The sequence below is a fragment of the Xenopus laevis genome, chromosome 9_10S, assembly GCF_017654675.1.
Source record: "Xenopus laevis strain J_2021 chromosome 9_10S, Xenopus_laevis_v10.1, whole genome shotgun sequence".
In the NCBI taxonomy this organism is placed as follows: Eukaryota; Metazoa; Chordata; class Amphibia; order Anura; family Pipidae; genus Xenopus; species Xenopus laevis.
Genome location: NC_054388.1, coordinates 61,878,894 through 61,896,060, shown reverse-complemented (window position 1 = coordinate 61,896,060; position 17,167 = coordinate 61,878,894). Strand labels below are relative to the sequence as shown.

Sequence of the window (17,167 nt, the reverse complement as noted above, 5' to 3'; positions counted from 1 at the left end):
TATTCTTACCCGATTGGACGCGCTACTCGACCCCACCCGCAAGTACCTTATCCGCAACCCGGACCCGCTGACCATCAAGAATCAGGAAGTGCTGTCACTGTAAACCGTGACATCATCAGGAGTAGGCGTGATCAGAAAAAAGGAGTAAAAATCACTATTGAGAAGACCCGTGGCCTGACCTGTGTCTATACACACACTCGGAACTTCTACCCGCAGGGTACTGCAGGTTTTTGCTTGTAACCCGCTGCAGGACTCTACCCTAAGTGCTTATTTACATATCACATGTCTGTGATATTGATGTGATAGGGGGTTGTTTATGCCTCCCCATAGGTGCTGAATGCAGACAGCCCTCTATTCAGTGGATACTGTGGGTGCTCAGTGTGAGGCAGGGTGCAAAGTGCAAACAAACATGGAGGTTTGTGCCTGTTTATTGCACCCTGCCCCACTCATTTGGGTTACTGCAGTAGACTGAGTGCACGGATAGTCAGCATGTCACTTGTGTTCTATGGTGATGAGCCATTTGTTCTGCAGCCGAATCCTTCATTTCTCAATGCAGAAAGAATTATCTTGTTTCCTCAGATCATCTCTGACCCCAGAATTCACATAGAGATGGCGCTCAGAGAGGCAGGACTCCATCAGACCATGTACGCTAAGGAAATCCTACCACATATATCGCCACCTAAAGCACCGAGAAGGGATATGGAATACACTGTATTAAAAAAAAGAAATACATTTTCTGCCTCTATTTGGGATTTTAGAATGTCTGCTCTGCACTTGGATGCAACACATTACTGCCCCCTCAGGTAGCAAATGATAATGCAAATGATAATAATCCAGAGAATATGTTGGACCAGTGAATGTCTTACTGTTGTTAAAACTAAATTAGACTGTACTCTGTAAGATGAATATACAGTAGTAGAGTAGAGATGGATGGTTGCACACCACCCTCTACATATATAAGCACAGTGATCACAAACGCCTTTATAAAAGGTAAGGCTAAAACATCTTCAAGGTCAACTGCAAATTTGTTCTGAAAGACAAATTAAGACTTTATGAAGGGTTTATATCCCCTTTATTTAAACAATACTTGGCTTTTCTTAATAAGTAAAACAGGCCATCTGCCATGTCTGTAAGCTACTTTCTTTAAAATGGTATTGCTTTACAAAGTAGAGCAATCATCCTACCATGGTCCAGAGTATTTGGCCACTTGAGACTATGGAGACTAACAGACCTTGTCACAGCTCCAGTGTTGTGTGCTGTAACTCCCAAAATCTCCCCAGAATCAGCCTTTGTATTTTGACAATGATTTATGCACACACACAAAGGTTGCCAATATTTTATTTATATTTTGCTTTCACACGCACTTTAGTGTCCGTGCTGGATACAGTAACAAATATAAAAAAACAAAGGTTCAGTATTACAGGACAAACTTTAAAGCATCAAATCTGTGAAAATTGCTGCCCCTCTGGGCCTTACAATAGAAAATAAATTAAAAACAGATTTTTCCAGTCTGACATCATTGGATTGTGATATTACATAAATACAGGAATATTTTAAACAATAACCATAATAATATAATATATATATTATAGGACATTAATCGTACATAAGCTGAATGTAAGCTGCAAGGACTGGATATACACTTGCAAACTGGATCAACCAATATGGCCACATGTGAATGATCTAACTGTCATGATCTGATTGGTTGGACCCTATGACAAACAGTTGGATTGCAGAGAATCATCATGGAGGTGAGACACGTCTCACTCTGCACATCCATCAATGGACAGCATTGCTCAACTGAACTTTCCTTCTGTCATGCTTTATCATCTCTATATTAAATGAAATGTAATCATTGTTTTGATAGGCTACAAATCAGAGTAAGTCCTGTTTTAACTACTGATTGGTCTTGATATTGCGTTCAGAGCAATTCTACTTTTACTATAAACAGAAAGTGGGCTAGTTGACTTACAAGTTGAAATGTAATAGAATAAATACAATTAAACATGGGAAACAATAACTTCTCTGTGACCTTAAAGAGCACCATTTAAACACATCAGAGAACTGAAGGAAGTTAAAAAAACTCCTCTTTAGGCACAAGCTGGTCTGACTGTCAGTTGAGCTGTTATTAAAGGAAAACTTTACCCCCAGAACAATGTAGGTCTCTCTAAAATGATCTTGCATAAAACATCTCATAAGTAAAACCCTGCTTCATGTAAATAAACCATTTTCATAATAACATATTTTTTTAGTAGTATGTGCCATTGGGTAATCCTAAATTGAAAATTGCCATTTTAAAAAATAAGGGGCGCCCCCTGGGATCATAGGATTCACGGTGCACACAAACAAACTATACATGTTAGGAAGAAGTGCAAAAACTAGAACTTCCTCTATTAATTGGCTCATGTGACCTGTTAATAGTTAGCGTTGCAGTATTTCTGGTCAGGTGATGTCAGAGGTAGCACGCAGACCATCACAAAATGGTTATTTCAAGGCAAGAACTGTAAAAGGGCAATATTTCCTTAAATATATATTAGTTTGGTAAGATTCTTTAATATTCCACTTACTTTGATATAATCTGTTCCTTAAGTATTCATTTTGGGGGTATAGTTTTCCTTTAAGGTATAGAAGTTGGAGTGTCCATCACAGAGGACAATAAAACAAACCTTATGGCTGCTGTGGAACCCAAGGCAGTTACTAAGGAGTTTGACTCCCAAGGGTCTGGGGAGCTGATATGCACCATTTAGTACCAGTCAGTAAGTCACAGTGAGACCACATAAATCCATCTTTAATGTCCATCTGCATTGGATGAAATCGCTTAAATAAAGGGTTAATTGGAGCAGACCTATTGCATCAGTCCTTATAAACGGCTCAATACCGTTAGACCTTCATGTATTTTTGCGTATAATTCCTTTTTTTTGGTGCTGATTCCAGTCTATAAGGAGTCGTATTCATATTGGTTGGAGCGACTTTCAACTTAAGTTCAGTTGTTTCTTTATGTACTCTGCAATGAGCTGCTGGGGCCGCTTTTGGTATTCCGTCAGCGTTTCGTGGCTTTCTGAGATCTGGTCTCCTTCTAGTCTGTTCAGGAGTGTCACGCAGACAACAGCAGCTGTAACAGGAAAGGTTTCTGTAGGTTCACTTTTCTGAAAATAATCTGTTTTCTTTGTAGCAGAATGTGTATATATATTTCCTTTCCACAAATATCAATAGGAGCTGACATATTGCTTACCTGGCTTCATGAATTCTGCATATACATAAACTGAAAGCACTTTATCTATGTGTGACCACAAGGTGATGCTGTTTACTTACTGCAGGAGACCTAAGCGTAGACAAACTGACTGCTGTTGCTCAATAATAATAAATAATTGCACAGCTGATCCATCTATTAGTGCATATTTGCAAAGCAATTACAATATGCTATGGGGACACAATATGAAGGTGAACCTGTAGTAAATTTGCCTATGGTTTTGCCACCTGGATGACTGATAAATGGATTTCTATACAGGGACCTGTGAACAGCCAAACAATACTTACCTTTAAGACCACAGAGATGACACATTGCAGCAAATACAGTTGATTCCATTTCAATATTGCGGACTCCGGACGAGAAGGCCCTCTGCAGGTACTCAAACTTTTCCTCTTTAGAGAATGAGCAGAGTGCCCCATCCAGTCGCCCCTGACCTAAGGAATAAAGGAATGTCACCTCTCTTGTTCATATACATTGCTTTATACAACAGCAAAGCACACTGAGCAGCCCCCAACTGACTTAATCTGTAGATTCTGACAAATGCCAGAGAGGCGCTGTAAGATGCCAAAAACAGTCATTATTGATAGGGCTTGTGTAGGGCTCTTTGGACCTCTGAGTCTATTTTGTATCTCAGTCTGGACCTGACACTGAGGCACTGTTTGAAGCTTTTCCAAAACAGATATATAATAGTACCTTCATAAAAGTCGTAGGTGCACATGGTGTGGCCAATAATCGTGGGGAAACTTGCAATCTCTTTGCTACACTGCAGTAGGTCTTCGGCGAGCTCCTTATGAAGTTCGGTTTTTCTAACAACCACTTTGTCTAGAACGACCTGCTCAAACTGAGGCCGGAAAAACGAATCCACTGCCACGTCTGTGATCACGACTGTCCCGGGTTCAATGCCTGAAAGAGACGGACACAAAACAGCACGTAAGCAGCTTGCCAATGGATTAAAAGAACCCTTTAATTCAGATGTAGGCTAAATAAGAGTCAAAATGGGGCCTTTCCCAGGATTCCACCCAGTCATCCATGGATCTTGACAGTTGGTCATATAATTCAGTTTATGATGTTATACCTGGCTGTAAAATGAAGAATGATAAGGTATTTATACAATAAATGAGGTAAGACTAAGATAGCATATAGTAACTTACCAGAAATGATGAAGTGAATTGTTATTGGCCACCTGTGATTTGATGTCTTCTTCCCTATACAACTTTCACTATATACTAACACTACTAATATATGGATATGTAACATTAACTTTGCAATATGTCTTCTATACCAGAGAATATTGTAATTAACCATATCATATCTCCTGTAAAGTATATGCTTTATTTTTGTCTAGGGTCTTAGAGAAGAATTTGAACACCAGGATGATTGACAGTACAATTTGAATTCAGCCCCAGGCTCCGTCTTAAAAGATACTCGGGCTGCTCTCAGAACATAGGAGCTAAACTGCAACCAATCAGAATTTTAGTCATGTTCTAACTTGCAGTAGGTAATTGCTGGTAGGTTGCTACTGGCAGTTACACTGGTATGGATTAGAAAAGACAAATTGCAAAGCAATGAGCACTGTTGAAGCCATAAGTATATTTCTGTTAAATATGGCTACAAGTTACCATCATTAACAGTTCTGTTTAGAAACTATAATTAGTCAGAGTAAATGCTTTTGCTGTGATTTATCAATGGGCTAATGGGACCAGTGCATTATAAAAAGAACACACATTGCTTTCCCATTGCAGAAAGTTACAGAGAACTTCCATTGATAAATGGGCATCTTTATCAAAGGGCAAATGCACCGTCATGGTTGGCTTGGGGATTTCAGCTGAATCTGAGCTAAAGAGCCTATCAGAGTGCATATCAAAAAATGTTAGTACGACCATTAATGAACTGTGGAATAAGTGTTGTCTTTATCTGTCACATGGTCACAAACTGTCATGCAGATTCTGGCTTCTGTATCATTGCTGTGAATATGGCAACATGAAGTATATAGCGAGAAAATGACCATGCAAATTCTGTATGCAAGTTGTTGAAGCTCCAATACTTACGAGGGCTGCAGATTCTGTTTTGTAGATATTACTGTATGACGCTACTATTTAAATTAATAGACAAAAGACGATAGAAGTTTTTTTTATACAAGTTTACCACTGATACACACATAAGGGTAAACAAAAACAAAGTCCCCTTTGATAAACTTCCCCCTTTGCCAGATTGCCCTTTGATAAACTTTATTTTGTATCTTTTAATTCGTTACATGATCAAAAGAATTACCATGTACACTGATGAATAGAAGTCAGATTGGCAGCCCTGTATCTGTACTCCCAGTATCCTCATCATATATGGGCTGGCAATGCTGAGTTGTGAAAATCAGCAAGGATACTACAAGCCCGACAGCCCAGACCTACACCATACTGCAGATAAAGGACATTTATTCTAGTGGTTACATATAAATGCCAGTTTAAAGTGGCCCAGCAAGGTATAAAAACATGTGATTGGAGAGTGTGGTTCATGTCAAGACTTGGGCAATTTCTACTTTGATGACATGGCCCACTCCCAGAAGCCTGCAAGCAGGCAGCGGGCTGATAGAGTCCTAAGTATAATTTTTAATGGTGGCCCTGGCTGTGAATGTTACAGTGTACTTGTTTTCAGGCTCCCCATAGTACCCTGCTTGACATCACAGCAATGATCACATTTACAGAGTTTAGAAATTGACTAATAGCATTAGTGCTATAGAATGAATTGCTTACCTATTCCTCCTGAGGTTCCAATGCGAATGATCGTGACATCTCTGCACTTGGCATGGTGGAGAAGCTTGATGAGCTCATGAAGCATTATGGAGATGGAGGGAATTCCCATGCCATGCTACGGAATATAGATAATAGTATTATAATACGCAAGAGCCATGAATTTTCTGTAAATTATATTATAAATGGTGTTTAGTGAAGTCATCAGTTATAATTCCTCTCATACGACTCATTGAAACGTATGTATTATAATACAAAATGCACCCTCTGTTATAAAAAAAAGATATTAAAAGTCACCTCAATTCCATGACCTTTATTAAATGCCTTTGTGCTATTATATAGTCATGGTACTGCTCAGTGACTTATAATATCCCTATATATAACAATAGGGGGTAAATTATTCACTATATACTGACAGTACATATTCAAACATGAACAGTACATATTCATACATGAGCATAGAAAACATAGGCTTGGGAATGGCACTTTCATCGCAGCACTGGATAACTGCAGGATGAACTGGCATGAGTAGCCCATATGGCTCCAGCCAACCTAACCTGCTAACCATGCAGGTTAGTAATAGCTGAGATGCTCTCTCCTTAATCTACCTGAGAATTTACCCACTGCAGAATAGTCTCAGATAAAAATGGATGGGTTGTCTGCGTTTAGATTTTCTGTCTCACAATCTGACTGTCCTCAGAAGCTGTATGTTAAAGGACAAATGTAACCTCTCTAAAAGTATGATTTATCCACCCATTAATAGATGCAGGTGAAATATAATGGAGCAATATATGTTGTGGAGAAAAGTGTTCTTCTTTACATATTTTATCTATACTTCAGTGGAAGCCGTTATATTGCTTGCAAGCACTACTAGAGTATGTATGTACACCATCTATTTGTGATCACTAGGGGGCTGTGCTGACTGTGTATACAGGAAATGTCTGAAAGGCAATCAGTATGTCAGAATACACACACACACACACACACACACACACACACACACACACACACACACACACACACACACACACACACACACACACACACACACACACACACACACACACACACACACACACACACACACACACACACACACACACACACACACACACACACACACACACACACACACACACACACACACACACACACACACACACACACACACACACACGCTTTCACTGTTAAGAGCTGATGTTCTCTTTCTCAGGCCAAATGTAACTCGCACTCTACATAACACTACAGTGTCTGACAGCCAACACCCTGGATTCTCTTACTGGCAGTTCAATGTACAGTAGCAATAGGTCTGTGGATGCTGTGTGTTTCAAACTGTTGGATGGCATTTGCCCTTTTGAAATAAGCAGCTGCAATATATCCAGCATTAGTGATACCAGGCTACAGGGAGGTCACGCAGATAAGTGCATCTAAATGAGACATTTTGAGTCACTGGTTAAACAACTAAAAGTGCATGGAAGATCTGAGAATGGAATCCCTTTAATCTTAAAACTGGGAGGCCTAAACTGGGAGTATCTGGGAGTTGTAGTTTTGCTGCTACTGGCTGCCTTTACTCTTCATTAACATTGCACCATTTAATGGACCATGTCCCTTAATTTTTACATGTTCATGATGTCAATTTAAAAGTGTAAATTAAAAGTTATTTCTCACTGAGTACTTCAACATGAAAAGGGCATATGCCTATCAAGTTCAATATTTTAACTTCTACATTACTTTGCTTTCTTTAGCCTGTCTTATGGAGTTTCAGTGAAAGCTTGTTTACCTCTAGCATTATAATTCCCAGCATAGTTCATGGTCTATTCATTTGGGCATATGGCTAGTCCAAAAAATGGAATAATAAAGGCACAATTCAGCAGCAATATGTTATAACATAGTTATTCCCCTGCTGTAAAAAAACATTCACTGGGAAAATGTTAGTCTTTATGGCCTTTTACACTACCAACATTTGGTTTTGTGGTATAAAGATAAAATGTTCAGATAGAAGCTCTTCTTGCACTCCCTGGCCTACGTGTTGATTGCCCGGTGCACGGTGACAAAGGGGTGAAAAATGCACTAGTGCAGGGTACTATTCTATTGAATGCCACCATTTTATCAATTTTCCCGAGGGATCCCTTAAGGCTGCCCTGGGCTGTGTGTGTGACTTAGAGTAAAAATCTAAAGTTTTACTCATTGCGTTTCCCCCAAGTAAGTCCATTTTTCAATGCTGGCCCAGGGTCTGAGATTATAATCTCTCCTAATAAACTGACCAGTAATTTAAGGCATAGAGTGTTAGTAGTGATGTAGTGATATAGGAGTGTTAGAAGTGCTGTACTAAGAAAAGACATATTGCAGCAGCTATATAATACTTACGCTTATGGACAGCACCGGTCCAACTTTGAACATGCTGTAGCGGTCTGTACCAGCACAAATATCTGCTACATTATTGCTGTCTCCTTCCAGTCCCAGTTCCTGATGGATGAATAAAGCAAAGGCCCGCATTCTGTTTGGGCTTCCTCCAACGCACACAAACTGAAAAAAGAGAATAATAGATTTTATTTTATGGATGAAGAGGCTCATGTCAGGCCTTGACCCTCCTGCTGCTGCAGAACAGCATCTCAACTCCCAGCATCCCTTATAACACCCAAATGGCCAGACCTGATAACAGAGGGTGCACATTAATAAAGACAGTATCCCTTTAAGAATATAAATAAAAAAGGCTTGACAAAGGGTCCAGTGGGGCCCGAAATGTTGCCCTTGTTTGTTCGTATATGGGCTAAATAAATCACCATGGATTTTGCATCAATCTCTGTGTGCTACTGGATTTCTGGATGTAGAAGTGGACCCAAAAAGCAGACGAGGGTTGTCCAGTTTAGCACCAGAAACCTACACTGGTTTTAATGAAGGTAGAGCGCTTCTTATTACTACTATTTGAGAATATAAATAGGCTTGGGAACAGATGCAACCCATGTCTGTGGGAGTTGGGTGAGTGCTTCCATCCTCACACTGTCTTTCACTGTAAAGAGCTCTCTTCTCAGGCCAAATGTATATGGTGCTCTACATAACACTGACAGCCAACACCCTGGATTCTCTTGCTGCCAGTTCAATGTACAGTAGCAATAGGTCTGTGGATGCTGTGTGTTTCAAACACATTTTTCAGTCTGTTGCATTAGTTGGCATTTGCCCTTTTTAAAATAAGCAGCTGCAATATATCCAGTACCAGTGATACTAAGCTACAGGGAGGTCACTCAGATAAGTGCATCTAAATCTGACATTTTGAGTCCCTGGTTAAACAACTAAAAGTGCAAGAAAGATCTGAGAACAAAATCCATTTAATCCTAAAACTGGTAAGCCTAAACTGGGAGTATCTGGGAGTTGTACTTTTGCCGCTACTGCACTCTTCATTAGCATTGCACCATTTAGAAGTGCTGACATCCTTAAGCACCATTTATAATATAATTATAATATAATATATTGACAGGATATTCATATGTCATATAATAAAGATACCTCTGTGACATCTTTATTTAATGTGACAGTAATCCCTCTAATTAATGCATACAGTATAACAATAGAATGTTCAAGCTGACTTTCTCTAGTTGTTGCTGAAATACAATTCCCTGCATCCTCTGACAGTAAAAGTGCATTATATGGTTGTGGAATGAACATCCCTGTGGGCCATAGGAATGTGAGAAGCTGCAGGATAACATGTTCCTCGGACTTGAAAAAGAACTATTTACGTTGAGAATAATAAATATATGTATGTTCTGTTAATGGAGAAAAAGTACTGCCAATTTAATAAAAAATAATAGGTGTCAGCTTGGATTTCATACCAGTATAAATTACCTCCACCCCACACTTTTCTGGTATGCCAAAAACTCTCCTGTGTCATATCAAGTCTGGATAGTTTATGATAGGGGGTTCATTTTATCACCAAATGTTAGTGTATATATCAATTTATTTATATGCGTGTGTGTGATCCAGCAGGCCAAGGTTAGATAGATAGCTATTATAGTCATTGCTCACTTGGTGTTCTGCATTCTGGTTTCAACTGGGAGAAACCCCAGTACTCCGGTAACCTTGCAAGGTCCTGAGTAATCAGCTATAAAACTCGCTCTGGATTTATTGGCACAGACATGTTAAATGGACATTCCTTGCTTGTCCGTTCAGCCTGAGAATTCCCTTTATGAGGCCCTGTATACAAAAAAAGACTAGTACAAAAAAATACAACTAAAAGCAGTTTGTCTGATATTACCTTCACGTCCCCAAACATTGAGGGGAGATCATGGGTTTTAGTTCCGAGGTCAAAATGGTAGAGAATATCTTCAGGCAGCAGATCCAGGTGAGGGTTTTTGATATGTACAAATCCATTTCTGCAATAAAACACAGCAATAAATACAGGCACATTGTGTGTATGTAAATACCTGATACAATGTGTGTCTGACACCACCTTTTCTTACTATACACATTCCATTGGGGGGATGGGGGACTGCAGAAAAAGGATTTGGGGCAGTGCACAGGTAAGTGTATATGGCCCTACTGTTACAGTCTTAAGACTTATGAGGCAGAACTTGTTTAACCACTGCTGTGCTCATGTGTAAAACTGCTGCAGTCAAACAACTGCTCACTTTTTGTATTTCTGAATGGGGAGGCTGCCTGCCACCTGTCAGCAGGTACAATCAGCATAACACTTGCTTTAAAAATGCTATAAAAATGATGACCTATGATTTCAAGGGCTTTAACTGCTGCTGTTTCCCATCTGAGTGCAGCAGTGCTCAAACTGCCCAGTGGGTTATACAGGTATGGGATTTGTTATCTGGAAACCCGTTATCCGGAAATCTCTGAATTAGGGAAAGGCTGTCTCCCATAGACTCCATTTTATCCAAATAATCGAAATTTATTTAAAAATGGTTTCCTTTTTCTCTGTCATAATACATTGTACATGATCCAAACTAATATATAATTAATCCTTATTGGAAGCAGAACCAGACTATCAGGTCTATTTAATGTTTATAATTTTCAATAGACTTAAGGGTATGGAAAGATTCGTTATCTGGAAAGCCCCAGGTCCCATACCTGTACTACTTCCTATACATATCACACCATCGTTATAGCCCCTTTTCCTGACACCATCTTGTTTTACTGCCCCACAGTTACATCCTTTTCCCCTGACCCAATCTGACCTCTGTGGACACACTATCACACAGTTACAGACACCACCTTGCTGGCCAACAAGGTGTGTCTGTGTGTGTGTCTGTAAGTGCATGTGTGTGTGCATATGGAAGGGGGTGTGTGTGTCTGCGTGGCACTTACACCAAATATTTACACTTTCAGTCACCTGTCATCTGTATATGTAAAATTCCTGCTAATTTTAGTACCAACCACTTTGAAATGAACTATGTAAATACCGCTAAAATCGGCACCAAAATTCAGTGTGCTATCGCTACCCATTAATATATACTCCTGCCCTTAAATTCACAATACCTTAAACAGTATTAAGGATAAACCGTCCAAAAGAACTTACCAGATCCAACGGGTGGCTCGGGTGCATCGCCCCAAGCCCGTAGCTGTAGGTGAGACACGATCAATTTTCAAAAATAAATGAGCACTCCGTTTCCATCCGTACAGGTTAAAAGGTAACTTTAATTCCAACTATGTTAAAAACATCACATCCCTGACGCGTTTCATATCAGCAGATACGTAGTCATACCCCTATGACTACGTATCTGCTGATACGAAACGCGTCAGGGATCTGATGTTTTTAACATAGTTGGAATTAAAGTTACCTTTTAACCTGTACGGATGGAACCGGAGTGCTCTTCTATTTTTGAAAATTCCCCTGTCATCTGTCACTAAAATGATCGGAATAGGATCCAAAAGGTTTCACTCTCTCTCATAGATAGAAGCTCAGCAGCTGATTTATCATGAGATTCATTAGAATATACTGTACACTCCGTGAATACTGTATACTCCATGTGCAGTGTATACTCTGCATGTACTATACAATACATGTATACTATAAACTCCATCTGTAATGTATACTCCATGTGTACTATGTAATCAATGTAGAGTACATTGTATTGTATACTTTATGTACTGTGTATTGCATGTACTGTATACTCCGTGGGACTCATTTCCATCAGCATCTGAGATTTATCACCAGGGAAAATACTGAATTTGTCATCTCAGTGGAGTCACGGATCTCTCTCAGGGACATACTGTATGTCTTTGGGGTAGTGATGGGCAAATCTGACCTGTTTCGCTTTGCTGAAAATTTGTAAAATGGCAAAAGATTCCCCAAACCCATTAAAGTCAAAGAGCGGTATTTCTTACAGCATTTTTTCAAACTGTGCAACATTTTTTTAACCGTATATTTCCTGAGAAATATTTCACTCATCCCTACTTAGGGGGGCATCTAATGGGGCAACTGTGGGTGAAGAAATAAAGTGCATAATCGTGTCAGGGGAAGCTGCAGGTTGAATATTCCTGAATTATTTCACTTCTCCCTCACATGGGGAGGGCCCCTGCTATCCTGCACTGACAGCACCCCCAGTTCTGTAATTATATGCCAAATATTATTCTGATAGACAAGACAGAGACAGTACATTATCAGCATGGCGATGGCTCCCCTTATAAGGCTGCACGTGGTTCTGTCACACCCCTCACAGAGCCTATACGGACTAATACTTACTTGCCATAGCTGTCCCTCTCAGGCAGGCCGCCATTGCTGCTGTCTTCTAAAATTGGTGACATTCTCTTTGCCGCAAGATCCGCTTTGAGGTAGTTTCAAAAGTATTAAACTTGGTACAGTCCCAAAGTAACTCCGAAGGTCCCACTGATGCGTTTTACTGGCAGTACTTCATCTGTTCGGATCGTATTAATAGGCAGGATGCAGTCACATGCTTATAGCGTCACCGTGATTGGCTGGCCCGAGGAGGGAGATGTCCGTGCCTACCAATTACATGTCTCGGATGACTAATAACTAGTGTATGGGACGGCGGTCACACTTCTCTGGTAGTTTCCTCTGTGGAGGAAATGAGACGGTGTTACTTTCAAGTTCTTATTGTGATACTAGGAACTCACTTCTCAGTATGGGCGTTATTATTAGTTTCACTTTGAGTACAGTTGAAATCTCCTTACAATTAAGTAATTTTAGTTCCTCCAAAACACAGAAAGCAGCAGAGTAAAGGCAGGTGTCTTTAATTCTTAAAGGAGCAGCAAAATCAAAAAACAAAAGTGTTTTAAAGTAATAAAAATATAGAGCAGTGTTGCCCTGCACCTGTAAAACTGCCATGTTTGCTTCAGAAACACTACTATTGTTTATATAAATAAGCTGCTGTGTAGCAATGGGGGCAGCCATTCAAAGGAGAAAAGGCTCAGGTTACACAGCAGATAGCAGATAAGCTATGTAGTAGTGATGTGCGGGTCAGGCTTTCCCTGACCCGCACCCGACCCTAACCCGCCCTGCTACGACGCGGCCGCACCTGCTTCCGGGGGTCCTTTTATAGACCCGCACTGACCCACGCCCCCGGTGATGGCACAGTGATGTCACAAAAGGGGCGGGGCAAGCAGACGCGATACTATAAAACCGAAAGTTGGATGCCGGCATTTGAATGGCATTTGGTGGCAGGCAGGGAGAGCAGGAGAAGAGCTCAATCCGCACCCACCTGCCACCTGCAAGCAGCACTGCGAGGTCGACCCGAACCCGCCCATGGGTATCGGGTCGGCCCGCACATCACTACTATGTAGAATATAATGGTGTTATCTGTTATCCGCTATTTAACCTGTGCCATATAGCCTTTTTTCAATTTCCACCATTTGCTACACAGCAGCTTGTTTGTATAAACTATAATAGTGTTTCTTGAACAAACACTCCAGTTTTACCAGTGCAGGGCAACAGTAGGTGATATTGTCATTACTTTATATTCCTGTGTATATAGGCAAGACATACAGATGAAGCCACTTGGATTTGTGAGTTAAATGCGTCATGACTCAGAGTTAATTGAAGAAACTGTGTTATCTAAAGTTATCTTAACTCATTTAATGCATTTAACCTTTTCATTAGCATACCAAAGCACCATTGTTCACAATGGTGAATGCTTTAATTAGATGGGATGTTGTGTCACAGTTTTCTGTGTTAAATGAGATAAATGGGATATCTGTGTTTAGTTATTCTGTGTCAAACAGACAAACCAAAGTGGCTGCATCTGTACCTCCATGTCTACCAATGGCTGAAGAGGAAGTGTGTTTATTTTTCTATTTTGGAGCCATGTTTGGTCAGCATAGGCAAACAGGGCTCAGAAATGAGAAATGGATATATAGTGGTGTGAAACAGTGACTTAAATACAGTGTGTGGTTGTAGGGAAGCACATTCCATCTTTCATGTGCAAACCTGTGCTGCACTGGCCCTTTTAAGGACAATGAAATATTGCTTTGTGATTGCCTTTTGTATGTGTGTACAGTAGCATCAGACATATTATATTCTATAGCAGCTTCCATGGATAAAATATGTACAGTTTGCATAACCTTTAATGTGCACATACAAGTCTGATGCCAATGCCAATCATTAATGCATTGCACTTCCCTCTGGTGCATGGTACTTAAAGCAAATACATGCCAGTACAGTGCAACCCCTAGGAACACAGAAAGTAAATGCTGGATGATCAAAGGGTTAGTGGTAGCATTAAATATTGGTGTAATGTGGAGCATAACTATATTTGAGCTGCGTCACTTAAAGTGAAGCAATTGCTATAATAAAAACTTTTAGATATTTTATTACTATTTCTATTATTTATTATTATTTGTAAGTTTCTCAACCTAACTTTTTTTCTTCCTGGCTGTAACCTTGTGCTGTGGCATTTCATCTTCTTTAAATGACTGATTCTAGCAAAAATCAGTGCTACTGACACAGCAGGTGTCTAAGTGGGACATTCACTAAGATTCGTAGTTGCGCCAGGCGTAACTTCGCCGCACTTCACCGCACTTTGCCGCACTTCGCCAGGCGTAGTTTCGCCAGCGCTTCACAAATTCACTAAAATCCAAAGTTGCGCTCAGGGGTAGCGTAAGGTTGCGAAGTTGCGCTAGCGTTGATTCGCTAAGTGAAGCGAAGTTACGCTAGCGATGCTTAATTTGTATACGGCGCCAAATTGAAGTATGAACTACAATGGAAGTATATGTAGCAGCACTACACAAGCCTGGGAAAACTTCAAAACATCAAATAAAATTTTTATTTTGCCCTACACATGTGCCCACTGTATAGTTAAGTTGCCATGAGTTAGGAAATGTAGGGGGGAAGGAGGGGAGCCCCAAAAAAACTTTCGATCTTTTTCAGCCTATCACCCATAATACAGAAAAAACGCCAGCGTTTTTTGGGACTTAAAAAAATTTTAACTTTTTTTGAAGAAATCCCTATCTACTCTATTGCGCTTCGCCTGGTCTGAGGTGGCGAAGGAAGTCTAGCGTAAAAGGTAGCGTTCAAAACAATGCGCGCGTTAGTGAATTGGCGTAGTTACGTCCGTTGCGCAAATTCGCCAGGTGTAAGGGTGCGAAGTTACACTAGCGAAGTTACGCCAGCGTCCGTTAGTGAATTTGCGAAGTAACGAAAATGGCCAACGCTAGCGAATTGACGCTAGTGTTAGGCGCTTCGGCACATAGTGAATTTGCCCCTAAGATCCCATTTCTTAAAATCGCAAAAACTAAAATAAAATGGAAAGAAATACTTACATAACATAACTACAGTTAGTGAGCTTATTTATATCCCCTTTAACGGAGAACAAAACCATCATCAAAAGTAGTATCTCTGGAAAGTGTCTTCCTCCAGAACTGAACCTGCTTGCCCCTCTAATAATGAATGCCCCATTCTCCATAGAAGTTAAGAATAGGGATGTAGCGAACGTCGGAAAAAAAGTTCGCGAACATATTCGCGAACTTGCGCAAAAATGCGAGCGGTTCGCGAACGGTTCGCGAACCCCATAGACTTCAATGGGAAGGCGAACTTTAACATCTAGAAAAGACATTTCTGGCCAGAAAAATGATTTTAAAGTTGTTTAAAGGGTGCAACGACCTGGACAGTGGCATGCCAGAGGGGGATCAAGGGCAAAAATGTATCTGAAAAATCTGCCTGTGTGTGCTTGGAAGAGATAGTGTAGGGGGAGAGCTGTTAGTGATTTCAGGGACAGATGATAGTAAGTTTGCTGGCTAGTAATCTGCTTGATACTGCTCTGTATTGGAGGGACAGAAGTCTGCAGGGATTTGAGGGACATTTTAGCTTAGGTAGCTTTGCTGGCTAGTAATCTACTGTTCTCTTTAAACAACTGCCATACGTTGACCTTGTAGGCATTGTTTGCCCAGTTTTTTTGGAGGCAGCCACTGAAGCACAGTTGCCAGAAAAAATATGCCATATAAATGCTGAAAATAGTCATTTTTCGCCATACGTTGACCTTGTAGACATTGTTTGCCCAGTTTTTTTGGACGCAGCCACTGAAGCACAGTTGCCAGAAAAAATATGCCATATAAATGCTGAAAATAGTAATTTTTTCGCCATACGTTGACCTTGTAGACATTGTTTGCCCAGTTTTTTTGGTTGCAGCCACTGAAGCACAGTTGCCAGAAAAAATATGCCACATAAATGCTGAAAATAGTCATTTTTTGCCATATACGTTGAGTCAACGTATGGCAAAAAATGACTATTTTCAGCATTTATATGGCATATTTTTTCTGGCCTCTGTGCTTCAGTGGCTGTGGCCAAAAAAACTGGGCAAACAATGCCTACAAGGTCAACGTCGTTGACCTTGTAGGCATTGTTTGCCCAGTTTTTTTGGCCACAGCCACTGAAGCACAGAGGCCAGAAAAAATATGCCATATAAATGCTGAAAATAGTCATTTTTTTGGTCGCAGCCACTGAAGCACAGTTGCCAGAAAAATTATGCCATATAAATGCTGAAAATATAAATTTTTTTGGTTGCAGCCACTGAAGCACAGAGGCCAGAAAAATTATGCCATATAAATGCAGAAAATATGCATTTTTTTGGTCGCAGCCACTGAAGCACAGTTGACAGAAAAATTATGCCATATAAATGCTGAAAATATAAATTTTTTTGGTTGCAGCCACTGAAGCACAGAGGCCAGAAAAATTATGCCATATAAATGCAGAAAATATGCATTTTTTTGGTCGCAGCCA

At 40.2% G+C, this 17,167-nt stretch overlaps 1 protein-coding gene across 1 annotated transcript; it reads right to left on the bottom strand.

Moving 5' to 3' along the window:
• Positions 1-2,911: 2,911 nt before the first annotated feature.
• upp2.S (uridine phosphorylase 2 S homeolog) lies at positions 2,912-12,831 on the bottom strand (the record flags this gene model as incomplete). Its single annotated transcript, NM_001095472.1, is given in 7 exon segments — positions 2,912-3,112; positions 3,538-3,684; positions 3,944-4,153; positions 5,998-6,112; positions 8,362-8,520; positions 10,244-10,361; positions 12,680-12,831. Coding segments are annotated over 7 exon segments (951 nt in total). The 3' UTR covers positions 2,912-2,972.
• Positions 12,832-17,167: the final 4,336 nt, after the last annotated feature.